Source organism: Tetrao urogallus (assembly GCF_951394365.1).
Source record: "Tetrao urogallus genome assembly, chromosome: 16".
NCBI lineage: Eukaryota > Metazoa > Chordata > Aves > Galliformes > Phasianidae > Tetrao > Tetrao urogallus.
The window spans coordinates 2,579,414-2,604,823 of NC_136829.1; the positions used below are offsets into that span (position 1 = coordinate 2,579,414).

General features: G+C 47.5%; 1 protein-coding gene across 1 annotated transcript; it reads right to left on the minus strand.

Annotated features, from left to right (window-relative positions):
• Positions 1 to 1,610: 1,610 nt before the first annotated feature.
• CHMP4B (charged multivesicular body protein 4B) lies at positions 1,611 to 20,853 on the minus strand (the record flags this gene model as incomplete). Its single annotated transcript, XM_079543595.1, has 5 exons — positions 1,611 to 1,678; positions 4,235 to 4,361; positions 4,738 to 4,852; positions 5,633 to 5,810; positions 20,658 to 20,853. The coding sequence occupies 5 exons, from the start codon at positions 20,851 to 20,853 to the stop codon at positions 1,611 to 1,613; spliced, it is 684 nt and encodes a 227-aa protein (XP_079399721.1).
• Between the last annotated feature and the right edge of the window lie 4,557 nt (positions 20,854 to 25,410).

The window sequence follows — 25,410 nt, forward strand, 5'->3', positions numbered from 1 at the left end:
CAAATGCAACGTCCTGCCTTCTCTTCCTGTATAACTATGCAAAAGGTTGAAAGCATTGTAAGGAAAAGCCGTGATGAGGCCCATCAATCTGGATTACATTTCCACCTTACGTTCCAGAATCATATAAAATCCAACAGCAATAAAGCTTTTCCAACTTTGCTCAGGAAAGAAAAAAAAAGACTAACTGAAAACCTGAATCTGGACCCCAGTTTTCTGCTTGCCTCCCTTAACAGCAAATTAACAACACATCTACAGAGAACACTGATACAGCCACAGAGGAGCCCAACGAGGACAAGTTACCTGCCAGTGGATTGCTATCAGGGACTGCTTCCCAAGAAGGAGAAACCCCAGGCACTGTGGGCAGGCTGGGTACCAGGTGGTGCTTCTATCACTCACCATTTCTAAGCTTCTACTTCAGTACCTTTAACAGCACGAGCAGTGCTGTGAGGTTTCTTGTCTTGCAGCTAACCTCAGCGTTCCTGCTCAGATACCTTGCTGCGTTTGAGATGGTCAGCTGTAACTCCTACAAAATACTAGGGCTTTACAACACATTTTGTTAGCACACAGCACAATGGATGTCATTTCTACGACAAAATGATGATAAAAGCCAAGGCTCTGATCTTGTCTGTCCTTAAACCTGTTGCAAATGAACCCAGCTTTCACTTCTCCTCAGCATGGATTTTGATGCTGTGTCCCAGAAGATTACTGGAATGAATGAACAGCTACAGGAGTCCTTTGGCTACTTTGCTCAGCTAAGACTTAAGTTTTATGCAAGCAAACTAAAGCCAGATCACCAAAATTCAACTAGCTTTGAAGACTGCTAAAGCATCATAAGGAACCGATGACAGTAGTCACAGATGAAAATTAATCAAGATATTTAATACAGTGCAATCCATAGTAGTTTCTTAATTAAAATAATTGTGTGCACGTATCTGAATGGGTTATCAATTATCACAAAAAGCAATAAACATTGTAGTGCTATGTAGAAAAATGTACAACTGAAATTTAAACCTTCCCTACTTCCAAGATAGCATTTGTCAATTGCAGATCATGATCACCAATTAAAATGGGAACAGAGACTACGTTGTTGCAGTGACAGACACAAGGCTGGCCACACATCAGTCAAGGGATATAAATATAACTTGCAAAGAACTAAAAACCTAAAGTATTCCTGCACCTAAACACAATAAGAAGCCGATGGTGGCTTTACCACTTTTCCTTTTTTTTTTTTTAAATGCCTTACAAGACTTCTAAACACACTTAAACTGACTTAAAATTACAGAGTGCTTTTCGGCTCATTTCAATTCAATACGCCCAAGGTTTGAAGATAAAGATCCAGCAGTGGCATTAGCACAGTCCAAAAGCTGAACGTTTAATTTTGCAAATACCTTTTTTACAGAAGTTCAACCGTACAAACTGCAGGCAATTCCCTCTGCTCCCCTCTCTTTCTTTTGTGCAGACCACGCTATGCAGAAAACAGCAACGCAGTTCCCACTGCTTCAGGTTAAAATTAAAGATAAAGACATTTTACTTATGTTTTCTCCTCAACACAATATATTTGCACCCAGAACAGGTAATCAAAGTCTTTTTCCAGCCAATTACTGCTGTGGTTACATGTTTCCTGCCCAAGCTTCCAGCTCTTTCATGTCATCATCCTCTTCTTCCTCTTTCTTCTTGGCTGCAAAATATTAAAAGAAGATCAGTGAGTTACAAATGGGGATCTTGGCAGAACCCTGCAACCACTCCAGAAGAGCAGCCTCCATGCCATCAACCTAACCAGTAAGGGAGGCACCACATGCTAGTTGAGGGCGTGTGAAACGCTACACCAGGCCTTCTTCAGCTGAACCAAAGGTACCTTCACAAAGATTAGTCCATGGTGGATTTTCAGAAGACACCACTTAAAATGAGCAAATTCATAGGAAAACTGCAAACACGAATGAAAGCGTGCGTACACCAGTGTATCTGCTGTTTGCCATAAGCACCACACCTACAGCAGGACACCCTGAGCCTTCAGCTTCAGTCCCTCCCAGCAGGACTCAGTTTCTCACAGCAGCTTGTCTCCAGTCTCACAAATAAATTCCTTACTGCATCAGTAAGTCCTCAAACTGCAACAACACACAGAGGGAACTGGGTTCTGGTATAGCTAAGTGCAGAAGTGGGAGACTTCCAACTCTTGTGTCCGTTATGCTCTTTCAGGGGCTGAGGAGCTAACAAGCCAGGTGCTGCATCCCCTCTTGCCATGATCACACGTGCAGATGTGAAGCAGCAGCCTGCACACGTTGCCCTGCAGTTTGCTCCAGGGGAGCAAACAATGTTGTTTGTTCTAGTACAGTTAAGTCCAATTTCTGGAATGAGGAGCATTAACAAAAAGCAAAACATTTCAACCCAGAATTGCTACAGCAACTTCTTTGGAAAAAAAAAAGGGGAAGGGGAAAAGTTCTTCCTCAGATAGTATTCTAGCTTCAGAATTGTCCTGTTTCTAAAAGGGAAAAAAAGAGTGAAATAATTCATGCTCCAAACAGCTTGTGTCATTTAATGACACATTCATGTAAAAGGGAACGGAGTTAGCTTTAAGTCAAACTCAAAACCTACTGCTTGTACAAGTTTGGAATTCCTTTTTCTAAATTAAGCTTATCCAGTCTCAGCTAAACAGAATCAGCTTTTGCCTGAATCCCTCCAGACATCAGTGCAGCTGGCAGGCAACAAACACCCTTCTCATTTGGACTGATTACTTCAAAATCCAGGCAGCTCCTGAGAACTGGAAAGTCAGGAAAGCTCACGATCACTTTCCATCCAATGAATAAAAAGGAGGGAATGGAGTCAGCTGTACCACAGCAGGCACAAAGCATGCACCTGAGCTGTCAGGTAAAGCAGTGCCACTGAAGTCTGGTTAGTAATGACCCAAAGTACTTTCAATCCTAATACAGTGCAAAAGGTATCTTTAGTTTCAGGTTGGTACGTTTTAATGATAACAAACTTCATGAAAACAGCTACACGTTAAAAAGACAATGCCCAGATTTATCCAAAAACAATTTCTCCTGCTGTTGAATCTCAATTTGGATTAAGGCACTGATTCAAGATACCTTCATGCAACTCGCTGCTCTCTCATCAACACTTGTCAGCCATTCTGCCTTGCGAAACAGAACTAGAAACCAATGCAATATCAGTTACATCTAAAAGAAAAACAGCGCACAAGAAGAAAACTTCCCAACAAGCCACCTGAAGCAGAACCTTGTTGTTTGGCATCGTATGTTGCTTCCCAGGCCTTCAATTGTTCCAGAAGCCGCAAGACAATTACAGATATACTGACAAGCAGTTGGGAACATTCCCACCCTCAAGCTTTTTGGACCTCTTTTCCCTCCAAGAAAGCACACAAAAAGAGCTGCAAAGTCTACAACCTCTTTGGAATACCTTATGACAAATTCAGCATAACAGACAGCAAAACTTCACATCCTGTTAATGCACATCAAAAGTATTCCAAATCAATTATATTTCATGAGGTATCACTTCTAGTTCACAGAAGCAATTAGTGCTGCTAGAAAAGCAGCTTTGAACTGTCTGTGTAAATGCTAACACTTCTTGGCCACTCTTCATGTTACATCATTACACTGGTTTTTGCTGGATACAGGTGCTGTAAAACTGGCATGACTACAAGCCTGCTACTGCCTGGCTTGAGCACGTGCAAACCACAGACTAAGGAGAAAACAGTGGACCCCAAACAGGGGACTGAGGATAAACAGGTTAAGTCCTTCTAAGAGCCAGAAGAACAGGTATCAAATTTAAATAAAGCAGTACCAAGGAAGTATGGTTCAGTGTGGGTATCTAAAGCAAATTCCAAGAGCTAATGAGCTCGCAACTCAACTGCCTTTCTTTTATACCCACAGGCTGCAGGTCAGGATGACTTCCCTGATGCATCAGCAGCAACCAGCAGGAGGTGCTGCTGGCTTCCTTCTTCCTCATCTCCACTCTACCTTGAGCATCATTCCCACCAAAGTTAAACTGTAAGTGCTGCAACAGACAATAATTGTTCCTGTGATAGTTATTAGCTTTCACAGTTCTTATGAAAGGCAGGTTAGCTCCTTGGATAAGTGGCACTAGGTGTAACTTGGAACTCACAAAGCCATTTCATGTGACATGTCTGTGCTGCCTGCAGCTAGAATTCTCTAATCAGGGGAATTGGAAATTAATGGAGGGTGCACTGTAAGAACCCCAGATGTTTCTGATCCACACTTACCTGGCTTTGATGGTATTGATATTGAGGGCACATTTGGTAGTGGTACTGTTTCAGGACCACTTATTTCCAGCAAGTTTTTGTCTAATTCTTCTTGTTCTAGTTCCTCTAGTTCTGCCAAGAGTTCATCCTAGTTTTATAAAGGGAGAAGAAAAAATGAGAACAAACTTTTAGATCATATTTACTATCAAGCAGATTCAGCCAGCCATATTATTGCAGAATAGCCTAAGTGCAAAGGATCGGCACAAACTGAGGAGATAAAGAACCTGAATCTTCATGTGAATTCCCATATTCCTCTCTTGGAGGAGACAGCAAAGATATGTAAGTCCAAATATTATCTGATCCATCCAGACCATCCTCAGCATAAAGTCAGGTTCACAGCTGCTGTATGCACTGGCAGAAATAGCAAGGAGAGATCTACAATCCTGCTGCTATTCCTAGAAACACGTAACACGCAGATCTTAAAAAAAGGTTTCATTTAAACAGAGGAAAAATTCAAAGTGTACCTCATCAAATTCTTCCCCAAATCCTACTGGCTTCGAGATGGCTGTTGAGATCTCATCTGCCAGCTCTTGCTGCTCCGCAATGTCCTGCATTAATTCATCTACTTTATCGATATCCCTATAAAACAAAGAAAAGAGGAGGTCAATCAGGCACTTCCCCAAGCAGAGCTTAAGACTGTATTTTTTTTTCTTCTGTAATAATGCCACGCTACGGTGACATTTTACAAGGTTATTTCTGAAAAAAATACTTTGTATGCACATCTAAGCTTTATCCCTCTACACCTCAATCCCCGGTCTCAATAAAGTTATGCATAATTTCTTGTTTCACTTCCCAAAAGCTTAGCTCACAGCAGTTACACACAGAGAGCTCATCTGGAAAGGTTCTGGTTTGTATTTTTGATATTAATAATCATTTGCTCTGTTCCCTGTTCCAGCATTATTACATTACGCCTACAATATTTGCTTTTGGAAGAAGTACAGCATTCCCATAATGCTTTCATTATTGCTACATACACAAACTCCACAGCAAAGAAAGAAGTTTAACCCTTGCTTTGAGGCTGGAAACTTGCTGTTTGCAGGCAGATCCATAGGTAGCATGCCCTCCTATCTGCTTTACACCCAACTGGTGGCAAACTTCTGCTGGGCAAAGACTGCATGCGTGCTACGAGTGGCTTCACGTTGTGTGAAACAATGCCAAATTGAGAAAGCATTCATCCTTCATATCTTGGCAATTACCCACATATACCTCATGTTTTATTTGTATTTAAGTTATAGACTTTTAAAAAGAAGATTTTACTACACTGGCTCTATTACTTGTTATAAAATACATGGTATTTAGCATATCAAACAAATGTCAAAGTAAGGGTCTTACAGAAGGAGACAGAGAGGAATAACTTACATGTTGTCATGAGCAGCTTTCATAGCCTTAGCAGCAAAGCCCATATTCTTAAGCACTTCAGTGTTGGTGTTGGCATTCTCCAGGGCTTCCCTCTGAAACTCAATTGTGGACAACGTGCCATCTATCTGGGCAAGCTGCTTCTCGTACCTCTTCTTACGCTTTAGGGCCTGAAGAGCAGCTGAGCAAAGGAAAGAAAAGTAGGATTTGTGAGATTTGTGACGCAGCCAACCACTGTTCTGTACCAAACGCCACTCAGTACACAGCAACATTCAGCACACTGTATTGTTTGTTTGTCTTATGGTTGCCTACTTGCTTAAAGGTGGCCAAGCAAGCACTGACCATCTGCAGCTGCCAGAAGGATGTAGGTTAAGATGAGAATGAAGGACTGGCAGCTCAGCCAGCTGTAACAAGCCACAGCACAGAGACCTGGCTGCTGCAAACAGCACGCTTCAATACACAAGCACTGCACTCAGAAACATCTTTGTTCCTCCCTGTACATCCCAGTATGGTGCAGTGAGCGTCAGTTGAGGTTCTGGTGCTGCTGTGCAGCTGCTGGCAGTAGAAACTCAGTCATGCAGGAAGTGAGACAAAGCTCTCTGTTCTGCTGCTGGATGCTATGTAAACAAACACTGTGCACGTTTCACGTTACTCTCGCTACAAGATGCTGCCCACACTGCAGCCCGGTGCAAGCTCCCTTCTGAAACATAATGCAGGCAAGCTGGATTTACCACTAATTCTGCCTTTAAGTAGGTAAAGGTTCAGTAGGAGCAGCACTGTGGGCAAAGCGTTACCAAGCATGGAGCACCACTGTCTGATGAGCAACAACCAAGTGCAACATCAAGTGAAGCATACCACTACAACTTCCTCCATGGCACTTCTGCTTCTGACACAAACAGACTTCTTGCCCACTGTGTGATAGGCTTGGCCACATAACATGTCCATCTTGTTTAAATGCTCAACTTACAGGCATGGAATCACAGAGTACCCCAAGCTGGATGGGACCCACAAGGGTCACTAAGTCCAACTTCCAGCCCCACACAGCAGCACCCCAACCCAAAACCTATGGCTGAGGTTGGTGTCCCAGCGCTCCCTGAGCTCCAGACCAGCGCCACGCATGAGGAGCGGTGGCAACACAAGCTTCATATCTTCACAGTGCCCTTCCAAATCCCTCCCTGTCCCTGTTGTGATTCCCTAGCAGATTTTGGAGGGCTGGGGAAGCAAGGAGGAGGAAATGAAATCCTGCCAGCAGGCAACTCCCCTGTATCCTCTTTTAAAGCAACAACAGCTGTGACATGGTGAGCATACCACTGCAACAGCAGCAAAATACCTCAGCTCCTAAAAGAGGATTAAGTCTGTAGGCAAAGCTGGCAGACACCTCGTGTGTTGTCAGATGCCATCTTGAGAAGCCCTCAAGATAACATCCCAGCATCGTGAAGAGGAACTCATCCCTTCAGTCCTCTAAGCAGCCATGATTAATTTCTAATTCCTCCAATGTACTGGAATAGCAATACTGAACAGAGAGCCACTTTGTGCAGCTAAGGCTGAAGTTGCCAAGCACCCTGCGAGGCCCAAGGGCTGATTTAGCAGATGTGAACAGAAGGACAAAGGTCCCCCCAGCTTCTCCAGCACAAGCCCAATGCCAAACCTAAGGCACTTCAGTGCCCCCCACCCCAATGAGGTAAACCCCCCTCTGTTCTGGGGCCAACTTCACAGCCCCAGCAGCTTTCATCTGGCACAAGCAGGAACAAGACTGAATTTTCATGTCACACAAAGGCCAGCATTCTCTCTTCAGAATTAGACACAACACAGATATCATGTGGAACATTCCAGCTGGATGCCAAGCACAGAGTGAAGAGCAGTCACGAATTTCTGGTACATTTGGTCTGGTCAGCTTAGCCCTCATTGTTTAATTAAGGATAGGTAAAGTTATCTTACAAAGAAAAAGCTGTCAGTATCATTTATATTTCAGCTGCCTGAAGGGAGCACAGACCAGCAAGAGATGCAGGATATGCACAGTGCTTCTGTGCCTGGGCACATTGGGATGGATATCCAGTGCAGAGCAATGAGCATCGAAGTAAAACATGGGCTTCTGCAGTGAAGAAAAGCTTTCAGAACAGACTGATGTTTCCTGCAACTAAAAAGCACCAAGGAACAGACAACAAAGTACTTAGTGGCTCAATTGAGACAATCACAATTTCCCGCAATCTATTACCATCTGTCCCCTTGCTTTATTATCTCAATGTAAAGTTTGTATCTGAAGCAAGAAGATCTTATTAAGGTGATTATTATTATTGTTATTATTATTTTAGGTCATATTTGTTTTCAAGCTTGTCACAGTTCAGTTGGTTCCCAACTCCCTCCTAGGGCTGATTTCTCCATTCTCAGGTTTCAGGAAGAACACATCACCCCCAGCACAGAGTTCTGAAGCAAATTCCAGAGCAAGGGCACCCCTGGGGCCAGCAGGAGAGCTGTACAGCCTTACAAAACAGCCCATGCAAGGAGGAGAGCCTCCAAACTCTACTGGAAACACACCAGGAACAGCCTTTGCCATTGCAAACAGTGGGCTGCAAACGTACATGCTGCTGTCACGCTTCACAGGGCAGTGGTACCTGATGGGTCCCCTCTGCTCTCCTATTTAAGATTTGATTGAAAACAGACAGTGGTTCTGCTGCCTTTACCTTGCAAAGCAGTCTTTACCATCTGCATAAATACCCACTGAATTCCACCATACTGCCCAAGTTACACATTTTTATTACATTTTCAATAAAGTCAGAGCAATGAAAGCTTATTCTGAAAGAAGCTGCATTAAATCTTTTCTATCCACAAAATCAATTTCCAGAACTTGAAATAAATCTGAAGGAGAGGCAGCTGGCCACTGATGCATCTTCCAACATTGCAGTATTTCACACGTGAGCAAGGAATGGGTGTGCCTCTGAAGTCCGAGTGTAATACAGCCCATCTCTGCTCTTCCTGAGGACAGCTGTTGTGTTTAGCAGTCATGGAACAGGAGGCACCTTTAATTACACCTTTACTACTTCCAAGGTAGCAGTGACATCAGCAGGCGCTGTAATTTCACACCCATAATGGCCATGGAACTGCTCCTGCAGGACCCACCACCATTGATTCTGCTCTGAGCATTGCCCCAGGCAGGCTCACTGCACTCCCACCCTCAGCCAGCTGCCAGACAGCCTGGCAGCACATTTTACTGGCAGGAGCTGACCTGGGTTTTCCATGCGTGCCAACTTCCTTACCTTAGAATAAAACCAAACAAACAAAAAAGCTGTGTAAGGTTACAGGATCACTGGAGCAGCACCTCGCAGCAGCTTCTGTGAAGTGCCCGATATATTCAGAAAGAAATATGGACTGAGAGTCATTTCCCTCACTTTCTGTGCTGTGTATTTCTTAGGAGAACACATGCCTTTGCACTGAGTAAGGCTTAGCACTGGGTATTTCTTCTCCTAAAAACAGCAAGGCTTTGGGCACGTAAACTTGTTCTTGAATTATTCCTCTTTGTATAGAAAAAACAGCAGTACTACTTCAAATCACTGCTGCTCTAGAAGGGGAGAGATTTTGCTTGTCTTTTTATTCTCTTTAAACCTCTCGCAGGTTGTACACGAGGAAGAGACAGCAACTGCTGACCCACAACCGACAGCTCACCCTCTCCACCTGCTAAATAGATGAGCTAAGCAGATGAGAGAAGCAAAGCCAGTTAGTAGACTTTGAATTCACTATTAAAAAAACCAGAAGATCAATGCTTAAGATAATCTTCACTTAACGAATCAAAGCAAACCCCACCATAGCAAAAATATTCGATCATCACAGGAAAGGTAGCTGTGGATGGGACTTCAGACCCAACCTGCACCGAGGAGGATCAAAGTGATCAGAGAGCAAACTGCTATCCAGCCAGACTGGCTGCTTCCATTACTTCAATCTAGAAACATGTCCAAAAGTAAGTTTAATATTACAGCCTTCTTATAAACTCAGACTTCTTGATATATTAAAAGGCATTTCTCCCTTCATTTTCACAGCCCTAGAATATCAGTTTGTGTACAGCTGATGAGGAGCCGGTGTCACGGCGTTCAGCCACTTCTCCCCCTGAGTAATCAATGTTCTCAAGTGAGAAGGGGAAATGCCCATGTTCCAGCTGCCTCACCCAGACTTACTGCCTGACAAAACACCACAGTCTGCCAAATAGTTTCACTTTCTTCTCTGAAACTGCAGAGAGTCTAGAAGAACTTCATGCAATTGTTAAAGATATTTCAACCTGGACATGAAGAACTGTTAACAGAGCTGTCATCAGTCTAAAACCTGCCCCAAAATATAGATGCATGCAGCACTTCAGTACGAGAAAACACTCACAGTGATCAGAAGGTAGCAGGAGAATAAAGATACAATTTTTGCCACACGGCACTGCATTCAGTGAGAAACATCTGACTGAATGTGTCAGTGATTTCATTAAACACCACCAACCCTGCTGCAAATTAGTACTGCTGGTTCATGCACTGGGCAAGCAGTTAAAGGGATATTTATGCCCTCAGCAATCTTATTCAACTAATGCTTTTAAGTAGCAAGAGTAGAAAAGTATAGATTGATATATAGAAAAAACAATGAACTCGAGACACTTTTCCACCTACGTGCAACCACAGGCTGTGGTAGCAGAAACAAGTCTGTGTTTGGGGAAGGCAGGCAGACCGGTTCCTCCAGCAGGGGGAAAGCATTTGGGAGCTGTGCTGAAATTAAGCCACGCTTTCACAGAGGCAGCTGTGAGCCCAGGAACTCCTCTCACACGTGCACATGAAATGCCTGCTCACTGCCCAACGCTGGGTCACCATCCCACACGTTGCACTGCACACCTGACCGGGAACAAGAGATACATCATTAATTTTGCTGCTTCTGAAAATGTGATTCCATCTTCTGGCACCTGCCTCAGCAGAAAACCTAATCACCACCCTTGCTGTCCTTGAAATTGGATAAACTAGAGGCTCTGCTAAGCATAAGAAGCAATTTGCTCCTTGCTTGCCGTAGCTTTGCAGCTCTTGAGAACGAGCAGACACTGCCAGTATCCCCAGAGAACTCCAAGAAGCTAACTTCAAGCAAAACCCCCAGTGCTACAGACAGAAAGGCAGGTAGAAATCCAATAGAGACAGATCCTGCCACAGTCTCACACAGTTTTTCCCTACCTCCAAGTTTAACCTTGAATAAATACACCCGTGCTGGAGTTTGCTCCCCAGAACGCTACTGCCTAGCTGAATGCTCTCGTTGGTTCAAACCTAACCCAGCAGCAAGGCACCAGCTGCACCTGGACTCTTCAAACCTGCTGCATGTACCCAGGGAGGGCTCAGACCACCGGGGCTGACAGAAGCCGCCAGCTCAGAATCCTCTGTGTAGGTACCAGAGGTCAGATCTTTCCTGGACATTTCCAAAACGTTTTGGGGTATTTCCAGAACCACTGCTCCAGATGTTACAGCTGGAATGCATCCTCACCTTGCACACTTCTGCCTGGGAATTCTGTCTTGGTGCTTTCCTGACTTTCACAGGGCTTGCCCAGCACACCAGTAAGATTCCTCTACAAGAGGAGAAACATGAAGGCTTTGGGCAATGCTCCCAAGCAGACCTTGCACAAGGGATTGCAGAGGAAGAAACAAGCATGCCCAGTGAGCCAGTACACATGGCTAACTGGCTGCCCATTCGTTCCTGAGCTGCCTCCTTAGCCGAGGTGACTGCACAGCCCCAAGTGTCAGAGGTCCAAGAAGATAGCCAGGATTTTAAGCTTTGTGGTGTGACAGTGGATGGGAGAAGGAAGCAGTGAAGCGTGGCTCAATATAAATCCATGCCGCCTCCATGGCTAACAGAGGGCAAAGCATGATTGCTTTTCCTCTCAGGGCCACCCCCTGAGACCTGTGATGTCTGGAGGATAAATCCAGGCCTAAAGTTACTTTATGCTGGAAGTCTGCAGCCATTATCACATCCAGTCCCTGGTAATGGGGTAAACATCTCCCACAGCATTCACAGAGCTGCCAGCAGCCTCCATCCCTCTCTTTGCAGGAGCATTTTACCCAAGCTCAGCCTTTCCTCTCCACTCATCCTTCTGTGCCTGTCTGCTAAGCATTAACAGAGCTCCCAAACCCTCTCCTCAAAAGGCAGGCAGCTTTTTTCAGTTTTTTCCAGCTCAGAGATTAAGTGCCTGCTTAAAACTACTTTCATAAAGTATCTAAATCCAGGCAGAGAATGAAAAGTTTCCATCCTCTCTGTATTTAAAACAACAAGATTACAACCTCCTTCTGAAGAAAGTATTGCAAGAACATTCAGTCCATTCTGCTGGAGATTAAACCAAACGATAAGGATCCCTGGTTTACAAATCTACAACTAAGCAAGGGGGGGAAAAAAACAACAAAGGAAAAAGCATCTGTGTGTGACAGCAATGCATGCTCTGAACTGTGTGACTCCCACACAGCGCAGCCACCAGCACTGCTCACAGCCCTCTGCCACCAGCACACACCTGGCTGCATGGTGGCACTGCTGTCCCCACGTCCCAGCAGCCCCACCACACTTCCTTATTGCCTGTGAGTCACCAGTGTTGAAAGTGCATTTCCAAAGGTCAGAACCCATGACTGCAGTGTCATATGTTCCTGAGACAGTGCCTAACACGCTCAGGTTTGGCATTACAGAGTGAAATATACCACACTCTGGAGCCCAGACCTGGCAGCGACTCACCTCCTCCTCTGCAGCAAACAGAACGTGGTTCCCTTGCCCCTTGAATGCTAAGACAACACTGCTCTGATCAACAACCCACACGAAGATAAGCTCCAGGACAGTTATGTCTTCTTTCCCCCTAATGCCTCCGGAGTAAGTTATTCTCCCCCACTCTTTCAACCTGCCCCAGAAATGCTGCCGTTAATAACCTGCATCTTTTTCACATCCCAATTTGATATTTATACACACTCAAAGAAGAGATTATTCAAAGTTCAACAAACATCGAAGGTTTTTGGATGAAATAAAGCACGCTTCCTGAAGGGCCCTTTAGGATTCTCACGGCCTACCAACATCTTCGTGGCTTTTCTTCTTCATTCTGCACCTGCTGAAGGATGCTTTGTTAGAGGGAATTCCAGGGAGAAACCCATCCTCTTCCTCTGAATCCCTCTGCCAAAAAATGCATCAGGGAGAGGTGCAGCTTTACCTTTTCCAGCTCTTCAGGGTGATGAAGCACTGCAGCTGTCCAGAGAGGCTGGGGAGTCTCTGTCTATGGAGATACTCAAGACCCAGCTGGACACCAACCTGTGAGACCTATTGTAGGGAACTGCTTTAGCAGGGATTGGACTCGATGCTCTCTTGAGGTCCCTTCCAACCCGCGTGGTTCTGTTACTCTGTGAACAGAAGCTGCTCTTAAGCATCTCAGAACCTTCTTAACATCTAGGAATGATCTTTTCTGACAGAAAAAAATCATCTGTGTTTAAACAATATTTCTGCAAATGAACTCAGGAGATGCTGTCCCCAAGCAGCCCACTTAGAGACCTGCTCTTCCTGAGGAATGAAGCACGTTACCAACAGGGCAATCTCATTCATTTCCCAGCTTTGTGCAGTTATTATTACAGTGCTGCCAGATTTTACTGAGCCTGTCTTAATATCTGGCATTCCTGCTAGCATCTCATCTGGTGAAGTTATGCTGTTTTGAAATGTGAAAACTTTCTTTTTTTCCCCCCATGAGAAATCAGATTCCAACGCTAATATGGCTGAAAGAGGAAAAAGTTAAAAACCACAAGCCTTTGGAAACCCAAAAGTATAAAGCAAATAAGCTGAACCATACTTTCTACAATGCCTCAGCCTGTAAACACTTAACTGGCAGTGCTGCAGTACACCTCCAGAGGCCAGAACTTAATTACATTCTGAAGACAAAGCAGCGATCAGCTCCAGAAGCCAGGGTTAGCAACACAGATCATTACTGCAGCCCTCCCAAGTCATGGAGTCACAGAACAGACTGAGTTGCAGGGACCTTTAAGCACACTCTGTTCGCCAGGTGAGGATGCCCAAAGCCCCATCCAACCTGGCCCTGGGCACCTCCATGGATGGGGCACCTCCAGCATCACAGAACTGTCTGTGTGGGAAGGGTGCACTCAATCCCACTGTCAATTGGAGCACTGGGCCCAGGACCCCTGAGGGACACCACTTGTCACTGATCTCCATGCAGACATGAAGCCACCGACCGCCACTCTCTGGCTACAGCCACTTCCTTATCATCTAACAGTGCACCCACCAAATCCAGGTATTTCCAACTTGGAGAGAAGGATGTTGTGTGGGACTGTGTCAAAGGCCTTACTGAAATCCAAACAGGTGACATCAGCGGCTCTTCCCTCATCCACTGACACAGTTATGCCATCATAAAAAGCAATAAGATTGGTCAGGCAGAACCTGCTCTTGCTGCAGCCATGTACTCCATGTACACACAGCTTCCAGGAGGCTCTGCTCCACGATCCTCCCCAGCACAGAGCTGAGGCTGACAGGTCCCTAAGTTCCCTGGGTCAAACTTTCTACCCTTCTTAAAAATTAGTGCAACATCACCTTTTTTTTTTTTTTTTTTTTTCCCCCATTCACTTCACCTGACTGCCAGGACTTTTCAAATATCAAGAGTGGCTTTGGCTGCATCAGCCAATTCCCTCATGACTCCAGGATGCATCTCATCAGAACCCATAGACTTACGGATGTTCAGGTTCCTCAGGCAGTCACAAAACCAATCTTCACTTACGGTGGGAGAGGCACTGCTCCCTCAGCTCCTACCTTCCAAGCCACCCAGCTGAGGGCTTTGGGCAGAGCAGTCTCTAGTGAAGATGAGGTAAAAAAAAGTGGTTAAATACCTCAGCCTTCTCCTTGTCCATTGTTAGTACCTGCCTGTATTGCTCACTGGAGGCAGGAGGCCACATCCTCCTGGACTTTCCTGTTCTGACTGTACCTACAGAAGCCTTTCTCACACTTCTTTGCACCCTTGCTAAGTCCAGTTCCAGCTGGACCCTGGCCTTCTAGACCCCATCCCTACACATCCCAGCAGCATCCCTGCACTTCTCCAGGTTATCTGTTCCTACTCCCACTGCCTGTTGATTTTTCTCTCGCTCTCCAGTTCAACCAGCAGGTCCCAGTTCAGCCATGCCAGTCTCTTGCCTTCCTTTCCTGACTTCCTTCTCCTGAGGATGGAGAGCTCTTGTGCTTCCCTAAAAATCTGCCAGCTCCCGCATCCTTGAGGACAACATTCCCAGGGGATTTTGATGACTAAATCCCTCAAGAGTTGGAAGTTGGTTTTCCTAAAGTATATGCCAGCAGTTTTTCCACATGTATAATGAAGAATTTCCTTCTTACCCAAATCTCCCCCTCCCTTAGTTCACAGCCATTTCTCCTTGTCCAATCCCTATACCCCTTGATAAAGGACCCTCTCCACCTTTCCTGCATGGCCCCTTTAGGTACTGGATGGCCACTTAAAGGCCTCCCCAGAGCTCTTCTTCCAATCCATGGCAATGGGTCACTGCAGGAGCACAGACTGGTGCAATAACTCAGCATGAAGGCAGCAGCAGCTGTGAAATTGGGTTCTGAGTTCAGCCCTTGTTTGCTGCACACAAGGATAAATACATAAGTTCCAGCGTGAGGAACTCTGCTTATTTGGACAACCCCAATCCAATATGCCACAGCTGACTGCCAACCAGCTGAGAGTTAAAAGGCAAAGCAACAACTGCCAGAATAATTAGGCCATAGTTATATAAGCCCTATAAAATGAGTACTGGAAAGGCTTCATTTAAATGATGAACATGCAGGAAGCCACAGCAGGCTCCTCGCAACTGGATTTCCAAGTACAAGGGTGTTATGGGCAGAACCGTCGTTGCCTCTGTCCCAGCCAGGCACAGAGCTTCACCAATGGTCACCTCCACCTGCCTGCTGCATTTCCCAGTGGGAGGTTAATGTGGGTGCTTCACTTCCCAATAGCAAGGTCACAGTGCCCCAGGTTCCTCATATGGGATGCAGCCACATCGCTGTGAGCAGCTCAGCACTCCTGAGTCAAGCCTTCACCTATCTGTAAAGCCATGCTCTGCCAGGACAGTCTGCAACAGCACTACCTCCTCACCTGCTGTGTGCCTCACAGGGCAGCTCTCCTGCATGGGGCACCACTCATTTCTACAGGACAGCCAGCACAGTGCACAAGCCCTACAAAAGCTCATTGGGGCTGAAACTCTTCTCATTCAGGTCTAGCATGAATGGCAAGGAGAACTACAGAACAACCTAAGCAAGCAAAAACCCTTGTCCCAACCAGCACTGGGGCTACAGACTTCTAATGTGAGGCTGCCACTCCCTTCTGTATTTTAAGTTAACGTCCTGCTCACCAATGAAACACAGCCACTTTACTATTACTTCAGGACTGAAAGGACTGTAATTTCTCTAGAAGAAGCAGTGATCCCTTTTGCTTACAAGGTCCTGCTAAAGTCGAGAACATCACAGTGCCCTGTATGCTGGGAAGCATCGTAGACAGACCGTGTGTCTTCCTGTAGAGGACTGCTGTAGGCATGTCAGAGCAAGTTCCACATCCTGCAATCACAGAATGGCCAGGGTTGGCAGGGACCTCAAGGATCATGAAGCTCCAACCCCCTGCCACACGCAGGGCCACCAACCTCCATATTTAACATCAGACCAGGCTGCCCAGGGCCCCATCCAACCTGGCCTTCAACATCTCCAGGGATGGACGGGGCATCCACAGTCAAATGCAAAACCCAGTTGGCATTCCAGCAGCAGGGAGATTCCCCTGACCAGCAAGTGCTGCTGGAGGGGAACCAGCTGGAGAGGGGCACGCAGGTGGCTGAAGGGCTGGGAGGGCTTGGCAAGGAGACCGGAGGGAAACAAGCGTGAAGCTCAGGAACACAGCTCTGAATGCATTCTGCCAGCCAGAAACAAGCAGGCAGTCAGCTGAACAGTCTGAGGAACTAAAGGAGGTTTAAACCAAATCAGCACTTTGCATGAGCTGCAAATTGCAGTTGTAAACTGCACTGGGAGCCCTTACACAGGCTTTAGCTGAGGTTTCATCAGGTACTAGAGTCCAGCATCTAATGTAATGGGATACAAAAAGCAATTAAAACAAGCTGGGTGGCTGCAGACATACCAGGTGCTCTCTCTGACAGAGCATGAAGCAGAAAAGGAATACAGGACGGATGTATTGCAGCCAAACACGGTTATCAAAACGCACCTGGCAGAACTACAGGCTTTTTGCTTACATTTGCGTGCAACTTGTTAAAGTTTTCTAAAAAGAGTAATTAGCACCATTTTCCAGAGCCAGGTGTTTTAGCACTCAACTCATTAATCTCAGAGCAAGACAAAGGACTCTGCCTTGCGCTTGGCTTCCATCAGTGCTCACCTTGGCACTGGGGCTGCAGGCAAGCACCTGGAAGGGGAGGATGCATTTTAATGCAGCCTGTGACTGAATGCAGGGGCACAGCAGGGGCTGCAGTGTGACAAGGGCTGGATAGGGTTTGCTACAGGGCTGCTGCTACCTTTATGTCAGCATCTTGGGATTTCTGAAAACAAAACCAGGTTTGCAGTCAGGTCCTTACAGACAGGATCATGAGGCTCTGCAGCCTCCGCCCACACCCAGGTCAGAGGGCACAGCTTTCTTTTCCTTGAATTCCAGACAACCACAGTAACTCAAACCACTTAAACACCCACACAAAGGCCTCCATGCCATCATGCAGCCACACTTCCATTTTTTAATTCACAACCAGCTGGCCCCTTGCTGGGAGACCCAGACTGCAGCACAGCGCCTGCTGGCCACCAGCAGGCAGCACCACCCCCTCCTGCCGGCCTCAGCTCCAGCACTGCTGTGGACAAGAGCAGAAAACTGGTTTTATTTCTCTTTTAAGGGTGAGCTTTTGCCTGAAGCAGCACCCAACCCAACCCACGCAGTGCCCAACTAGTGCCAACATCAGCACAAAGGAGCCCTGGCCCCCTGGGGCAGCCTTTGGGGACAGCGCATGGAGGAGGGTGGCAAAGAGTTTGTGTTCCTGCTAACCACTCACCTGGCAGCACCAAGACCTGCCCAAAGACAGAGGTGGGCAGAAAACCTGGACTTCTGGCTTCAGCTTACACCCAGCTTGTGTATTTGCTTTCCTATTTCTGGTGTGGGATGGGAAACAGGAGTGTCCTCTTTCCAGGAAAAGCCTGAATTACACAGCATGAATTTAACTGTGCTCTTGAATTCGTTTTGCACTCAGTCACCAGTGCCAAAAAAAAACCCCCCAAAAAATCCCAACTAAACAGCAATTTGTTCTTTTACTGTGAAGGAAATAAACTTTCATCTTAGAGTAAAAGAAAACAACAGAAATCAGAGCAGATAGGAAATCCATCAGGCATCCATCTCCTGCATGTTAGCCTGGTATTTGCTTTCTGCTCATCCCACTGTTTCTGATAGGCAGGAACACAACAGCACTGAGTTACTCTGCACCCAAGTGGGTTGAGCACAGGATTCCCATCCTGCTGGAATGTTCACACTGAAACGTAACTAGAAGAGACAATGAACAGATTCTGAAGTGTTACACCAAAGATATCAGAGATCCAGACCTAAGCCATTGCTTTCACTTATAGGTGCCGTTTCCCTGGCAGCCCGGTTTTGTGAGCTAGCCCTGTAGGTGCCAGCCACAAGGAAAGGAGTAAAACTGGAAAAGCAGTGATTAAGATAACCCTGAGCTATCCTGAAACCAAACACGGAGTGCCAGAACTTCACATCCCTCAGACAGAGTCAGCAGTTTGCTTTGTTCTGGGAAGTCAGAGAGCCTGACCCGACCACTGCGCTCACAGCCGCACTTCCTGTGTTCACGCAGGACTTACTTCCAGCACAGATTTACATCTTGTAAGAGACCCAAACCAAGCCATGCTACTGCTGGTGATTCAATTCACTGCATGAATTACATCCTTCACTCATAAGCAACAGCAAAAGTACTGAAAAGTATGTGAAGAAAATAAAGTAAACACCCAAACTCACAGTTTCCAAAAGAACAGATTGACTGTTTACAGGAGATAAAGCACAAGCACAGCCCAGCTCCCTCCCAAACAGCTCAGCATTCACTAGCACCATCCCCTCGGCCCACAGAGATGAGATGAGCACACTGGAGCTGTAAGCTCTGCTCTCCACAGCTTGCTGCTGAAAGGCTGAGCTGCCCAGCGCTGCCTTCTCCAATCCCAGGAGCTGCTGGGTACTGTGGCCTAATGACAATTAGCAGAGTGAAGGCAAAAACTGCTGCCTGTTAAAACACAGAATCACAGAATTGTAGGGGTTGGAAGGGACCTCCAGAGATCATCGAGTCCAACCCAACACCAATCCTGAAGCCCTTAAGGACTGCTCAGCAAGTGCTGAGCTGCCACAGCTACGCAGCCAGATAAAAACAGTCCAATACAAAGTGAAAGCCCACCGTGCCAAGGGACAGGGCACACTCAGGGTGCTCACACCAGTTAGTTACTCACTTGAACTTCAGAATTTCCTAAGCAGCTGTCTGGCCGCACAGCCTATGTATCATAAATGCAGATGACAAAAAGAACATGCAGAAGTTCATAAGCCGTTAAAACCCACACGTGCTTGGTGCATGGGCAACAACCAGAAGGAAAAGAACGTATGAAGTTCCAGAACTGCAACTTCTAAAAGTTGACCCAATGGATTCATTAATAAGTTAGCTTTCAAGTGGTTTTGCTTAGTATATTTCAACTGTATCAAAATATCTCAATTAAAAAGACAGATTTCACACACCAAAAAAAAGCAGTTTTTTTTTTTTTAATTTTCCCTCTAATTTATAACTTTGTTGTTAAACAACCAAATGACAATTTCTGTCAGAGAGGGACAAGCCTACATAACTATATAAAAAAATAAACACAGCACCATAACATGTGCTATTCTGTTGATGAACACCCTGCTGCTCCAGCAGATACCAGCTGCCCTTCCCAGCAGCCCAAGCATAAAGTTGCCCAGAAAGCCTCTGGGAAAATAAAAAATTTAAAAAAATAAAATGGATTTTACTTTCCACCAGACCACCACCCCCAGCCCTTCTCAATTTCATAGCTCCTTAATTACTCATCAGGATCCTGTTCCACTCGAGACCTCGATTCACCTGACCCAGAATCCTGCACTCAATGGGCAGCTTGTCTTCCCGTGCCTCCAGCACAAAACAGGGCACGAGCAGAGCCGTGGGGACAGATAACCTACGGTGCTACAGGGTGAGGACCTCAGCAAGCAACGAGACATAGAGAAAATATGAGTTACATGGGATCACTGAAAGAGGATACAGAAACTGCAGATGACTACAAAGGATGCATGTTTTAGTTGTTCTTTCCAGCTCACTACCAAACTAACACCACAAGAAACTGTCTTATTACACCCGTTGCAATGCATTACAATTGGATGGAGGAACTGGCGGTGGAGTTCACAGAACTCCCCAGAAGGACCAACCCTGGGAGCAGAGGAGCCGGAGCCAGCCCTGCTCCACTGTGCCACCACCGAGAAGCCCTGGAGCTGCAGAGGAGGCTCAGCCGCCGGCCGAACAACAGGAAGGAGCTCCAGGAAGAACCTGTTGGGTGGCCCGGCTGGAGGTTCGGCCACGCACTGACCCAGCCCTGCTGCATCACATCGCTGCTGCCTTCCGTCCTCCTGCTCTGACACCGCCCAAAAGGGCAACGCCAACACCGCAACCCCAACCAGCCTCCCGGAACGCGGTGCGTTCACCACGGCCGTGCAACAGGAGAGTAGCGGCGCGGGCAACCACACAGACTCACAGAACAGAACTATTAAGGCTGGAAAACGATCACCGAGCCAAACCCTTCCCAACCCACCGACCCTCACTGCCAAATCCTCACGGTTCTCAACACCTCCGCGGACGGTGGCTGCCCCACCCCAGGCAGCCGCGCCACCGCATCGCTGCTCCTTCCGAGAAGTTCTCCCTCCCACCCAGCACGGCCGTCCCGCGGCTCAACGCAGGACGAGAGCTGAGACTCCGCCCGCAGCCCCGCACCCCGCCCTCACCGCGCTTGTTCTTGGTGCCGTGTTTGCGTGCCAACATCAGCTCCTGCTCGATCTTCTTCTCCAGGAACTCCTGCTTCTTGCTCAGCATCTCCTCCGTATCCCGCAGCCGCTGGATGGCCTCCTGAGGAGACGGGCCCTTTCCCGCGCCCTTCCCGCCGGCGCCGGCCCCGAACAGCTTCCCCAGGAGCCCCGACATGGCTGCGCCTTGCCGGGCCGCGCTACGAGGCGATGGCGGCTGCAGAGCGCTTGAGGCGCTCCCCTCGCTTCGTTCCCGTCGCTGCGTGCCCCTCGGGCGGCCCGGCCCTCTGTCCGCCCGCCGGTCCGAAGAGCCCCGCGACGCCCGGACCGCTCCGCTGCCACCGGCCGCTCGCTCGGGCCCGCACCCCGCCCCGGCTCTCCGCCCCACCGCGGCCGACCCTGTGACGCATACACCTCCCGGCGTACCCCGCGGCTCAGCGTCGCTCCGCCAAGCGGCGGCCGCGCGAAAAGCATGCTGGGAAATGTAGTGCGGGGCGCGGAGCACGGCTGGAAAGGCGGGGAGCAGCGGGAGGCCGGGCGGAACCCGGAAGTGGCGTCATATGGCGAGTGACGTTGGCGCGCGGTGACGTCAGCGGACGGGCGGTCGCCATGGCGACCTAGAAGGAACAGGAGGCTGAGCGGGCAGAGGCTGCGGGAGGCCGCCCCGTTCTGGAGAGATGGAGCCGGGCGTAACCGCGGCTGAGGCAGCCTTGGAAACACAGAAAAGAACCATAGAGTCGGGCACTTTAAGACCCCATGGCACAACCCCCCTACTCAGCAGGGACACCTGACACAGCTCCATCAGTGCTCAGAACCCCCCATTCTCACCTTGGGTGGCTGCAGGAATGGGGCACCACCACCCCTCTGGGCAGCCTGTGCCAGTGCCTCACTGCACTCCTAGAAACTTCCCTATATCCAATATCTCCTTTTTAGTTTTAAGCCATTTCCTCTTCTCCCATCGTGACAGACCCTGCTCAAGAGCCTGTTCCCTTCTTTCTTACAGTCCCTTTAGACACTGACAAGCCACTCTCAGCTCTCCCTGGAGTCTTCTCTAAGCTGCACAGCCCCAGCTCTCTCAGCCTGTGCTCACATGGTTGGTGTTCCATTCCTCAGATCATTTTTGTGCCCATCTCCCTGGTTTGCACCCCAGCAGGTTTAGGGGCCGGATGACACAGCTAACTGCCATGCAGTGAGCACAGCACTGCCTCCTGCACAGTCTGCAGGACAGGAGCAGTTCAATGAGAAAATCCATCTGCAGGAGTTCACCAACAATGCCTTCTAGCAGATCCTGCTTCACGCTAGCTTGTTAGCTTTGTCATGGCACACATGGAAGAAAGACAAAGAAATATAGAGAAGAAAAATCCAAGGTTTACAGAAATCACTCCCAGGGTAGGAAGTCCCTCGGAGGGAGATATCAGAATGTCAGAGTGCAGACACAGCCTTCTACCCATCTTTATGACTCTATGATCTGCTGCCAGAGGTGAATGCTGAGCACCAGAGACATTTGTTCTGATCCAGCATCAGCTCCAGATCTTCCAGAGCAGGCAGCCGGCCTGCCTGGAAACCTCCAGAAAATGCTAAGAGGCTTCTGGCAGCAGATTTGTGCCCCCAGCAGAGCCAACCCTGTGGAGAAGTATCCGGCTGTCAGTGCTCAGAGCACACAGACGTACAGCCCAGCAGCTCTGCTCCTCCTCAGCACATGCTGCAGAAGCAGAGATGCAGTTCCTGGGTGAAATTCTTCCAGTTTGGCCCACAGGAAATAGAACAGCATGTGCACATCCTAACTGACCAAAGTTTCAGTGAAGCTCATAAAGATGGACAGAACAGCAAGAAACAGAGTTTCCAGAGCTCCTGGCACTCCGTGAGGAGCCTCCTTACAGGCACAGCTGTTTTGCACACACAGAACAGAACTGCACATCACTCTCAATGTCTCAATGACAGCATCTACTTTTTCCTGATTCAGTTCTCTTTCCCACAAGATTTTTCTATGTCAAAATTGAATCTTTTTTTTCTTCTTTATGTTCTTTTAAATAACTGCTTCTTTATTTTTTTCTGCTTTTCAAACAAAGGTTAGAGCCAGTAGCTCTGTGCCCCTGGGCCACACCTGCAGCCTTTCCCTCTGCAAACCCCCCCTGAATGCTGGATCATCAGGCATGTATAAGGCTTGCAGCAGCAGAGCTTCTGAAGGCAAGATCTATACAATCACCCAGCCCAGCTTCTCTTCTGATCAGGGTCCTCTGTTACATTATCTTACACATAATCACTCTGAGATTTACCCAGAGGATAATTGTTATGGTAAGGATAAAACTTTATGCTAACATGAAACGCTAACTCTGTGTACCACCACCAGACATGCAAACAGGACAGTGTATTTCAGCCCTTGTATCCCACGGTCACACCTGGAGCTGTATTGTGGTTCTGCTGCTGACCTTTGAATTACATGCAGTATAGCGAGTGGAAACCAGCTCAAGCACCTGGTTTCAACAGACTGATCTGTGAGCAGAGCTGGAAGAAAGCAAGGCCCAGAAAGGAACGGCCATTCCTCCAGACTGCCCTCCAAGCTGGAGGAGAGCTGCACCACATGTTGTCGTCTCAAAATAGACCTGAGTGCAGCATTGCAGCCAGCACCCGGAGCCACATAATGACACCGTACACTGTGGGTAAAGAGAGCAGCAAAATAGGAACAGCATATTTAGCAATGTTTCCTCTCCTGCAAGAACTGTATTTAAAACATTATGGGCAAATAACCTCTGCCCTTTTCAACAGAAGAAAGATGTCCCAGATGCACAGAAGCACTTGCCCTAACTCCCAGTCGTGCCCACTCAGAGCAGGATGCTCAGGGCCTTGCTGAGCTTTGAGTACAACCCAGTACTGACACCCCACTGCCTCTCCACAGCCTTTTCCCAGTGTCTGACCACCCTCTTGGATGAAATCCCTCTACACTGAGTCAGAATTTCCAGCACATCTCTGTAGCTTCCTGCCCTGCTGCTGTGCACCCCTGAAGAGTGCAGCTCCATCTCCTCTACACTCTCCTGCAAACCTCAATTTTCAGAGTCTCTGCAAAGAAACAGGAGGAGTGCCTGGAGCTCAGGCAGGCAGCAGCCAGGCACCATGGTGAGACCAGTCAGACCAGTGACACTGGGTTGACTGCTCTGGCGGCCAAAAATCAATTTGGAAGCAGCAGGTGAGGCAGGGACTTCACAGCCAGGCTGTCAGCTCCCAGTGAATTCATGCTCTGCCCCACATCACCCTCAGGCTGGAAATGCAGTGTTTTCACACCTATAAAGTAGCAGTTCATCACAAAAAATTTACCAAGGGAAGCTCAGCTTACCCATACACAGAGAAAGAAAAAACAAACAAACAACAACAGTGGAGAGCAGAGTATGGAGACAGCGTGTCCCAGGTGGACCTGGAAGCAGCAGGGATATTCTCCAGAGTCCAGCTGCCTTCTTCAACAAGCAGGACCATTGGATGGCAGCACAAAACTGAAGGCAACGTGGTTTGTGAACGAAGAGGGACCCATAGGGCCAGAGCAGAAGGCAGCAGCACACTTGACTTCTCTCCTACCTACTTTGGGCTCCGCATCTGCCCACACAGCTCCTCCCCAACATTACACAATGGTAATTTTCAGTTCCCTCTCATTAGGTGCCCTGGTTTGGTGCTGCCCTATCAGCTTTGAATCTCTTACTTGAGAAATCAGACAGGAGAATCCAACTGGATGACAGAAAACGCTCTACTAGCAGGATTTCCTTGCTCCCGGATCACACTGACTTCCCACCTGTCAATGATCAACTGAAATTATTAACTGACACATGAAACTGAGCTAAGGGCACATACAGACTGGGAAGCAACAGGAGAAGTGCACAGAAGTATCCTGCAGCACTTAGCCCAGAGCAGATGGTAGAAAACTGGGCCATAGATGGATCACAGGTTTCCCGTGTGACCCTGGGCAGGAGACCTCACCCAGGCCTAAGTTTCTCTCATCTCTTAAGAAGGCATAGGTGTCACATTTAACTGTTAAAAGGACTGACCCACTGATACCCAAGGCACTTGGAGATTCTTAGATATGGAGAAAAATGTGAGAAGAACACCATGAAAGGAACATCAAGCAGAAAGGAGCTAACACATGTGTGCACACCCAGCTGCTCCCACCCACTGACTCCACACAGTTTACAACACATGTAGTATAGACAAGGTGTTCTTTTTACTGATAAGAGCAGAGAAAGATACCAGAAAAGTCTATCAGAGTATTTCTGAACAGTGTTCCCAAAGGATCTCACAATGAATTTGCTTCCACTAGGAAGAACCATTTGTTTGCTCTCGAAAAGGGCACCCAAATACTGGGCAATACAGCTTTTAGGCCAGAAAAACCACAGAGGGACGGGCTGTGATTTGCAAAGCCACCTGACTTCAGCAGCTCTGTTTGTTGCAAGTTTATATGCTCCTCCTTCTCACCCTGATTCAGGGATCTTAGTCTTTCTTGCCCTTAACTGAGCAGCGATGCAGAGGGACAAGAAAAAAACGGAGCCATTCTATTCAGTGCCTTGTAGCCATCAGTGGCTTCCAAAAAGTCCTTCGCCCATGGATGGGAAGATCAATTGGAAATGAAAGCCATTCTCTCCCATATCCATCTACTCCCCACAAGAGCTTTGGTCTTTTTCACCAGGATAAATTTCAGCACCAAGTCTGACGATCCCAGCAGCAGCCCCAAGCCACACAGTGGCTCTACACACGA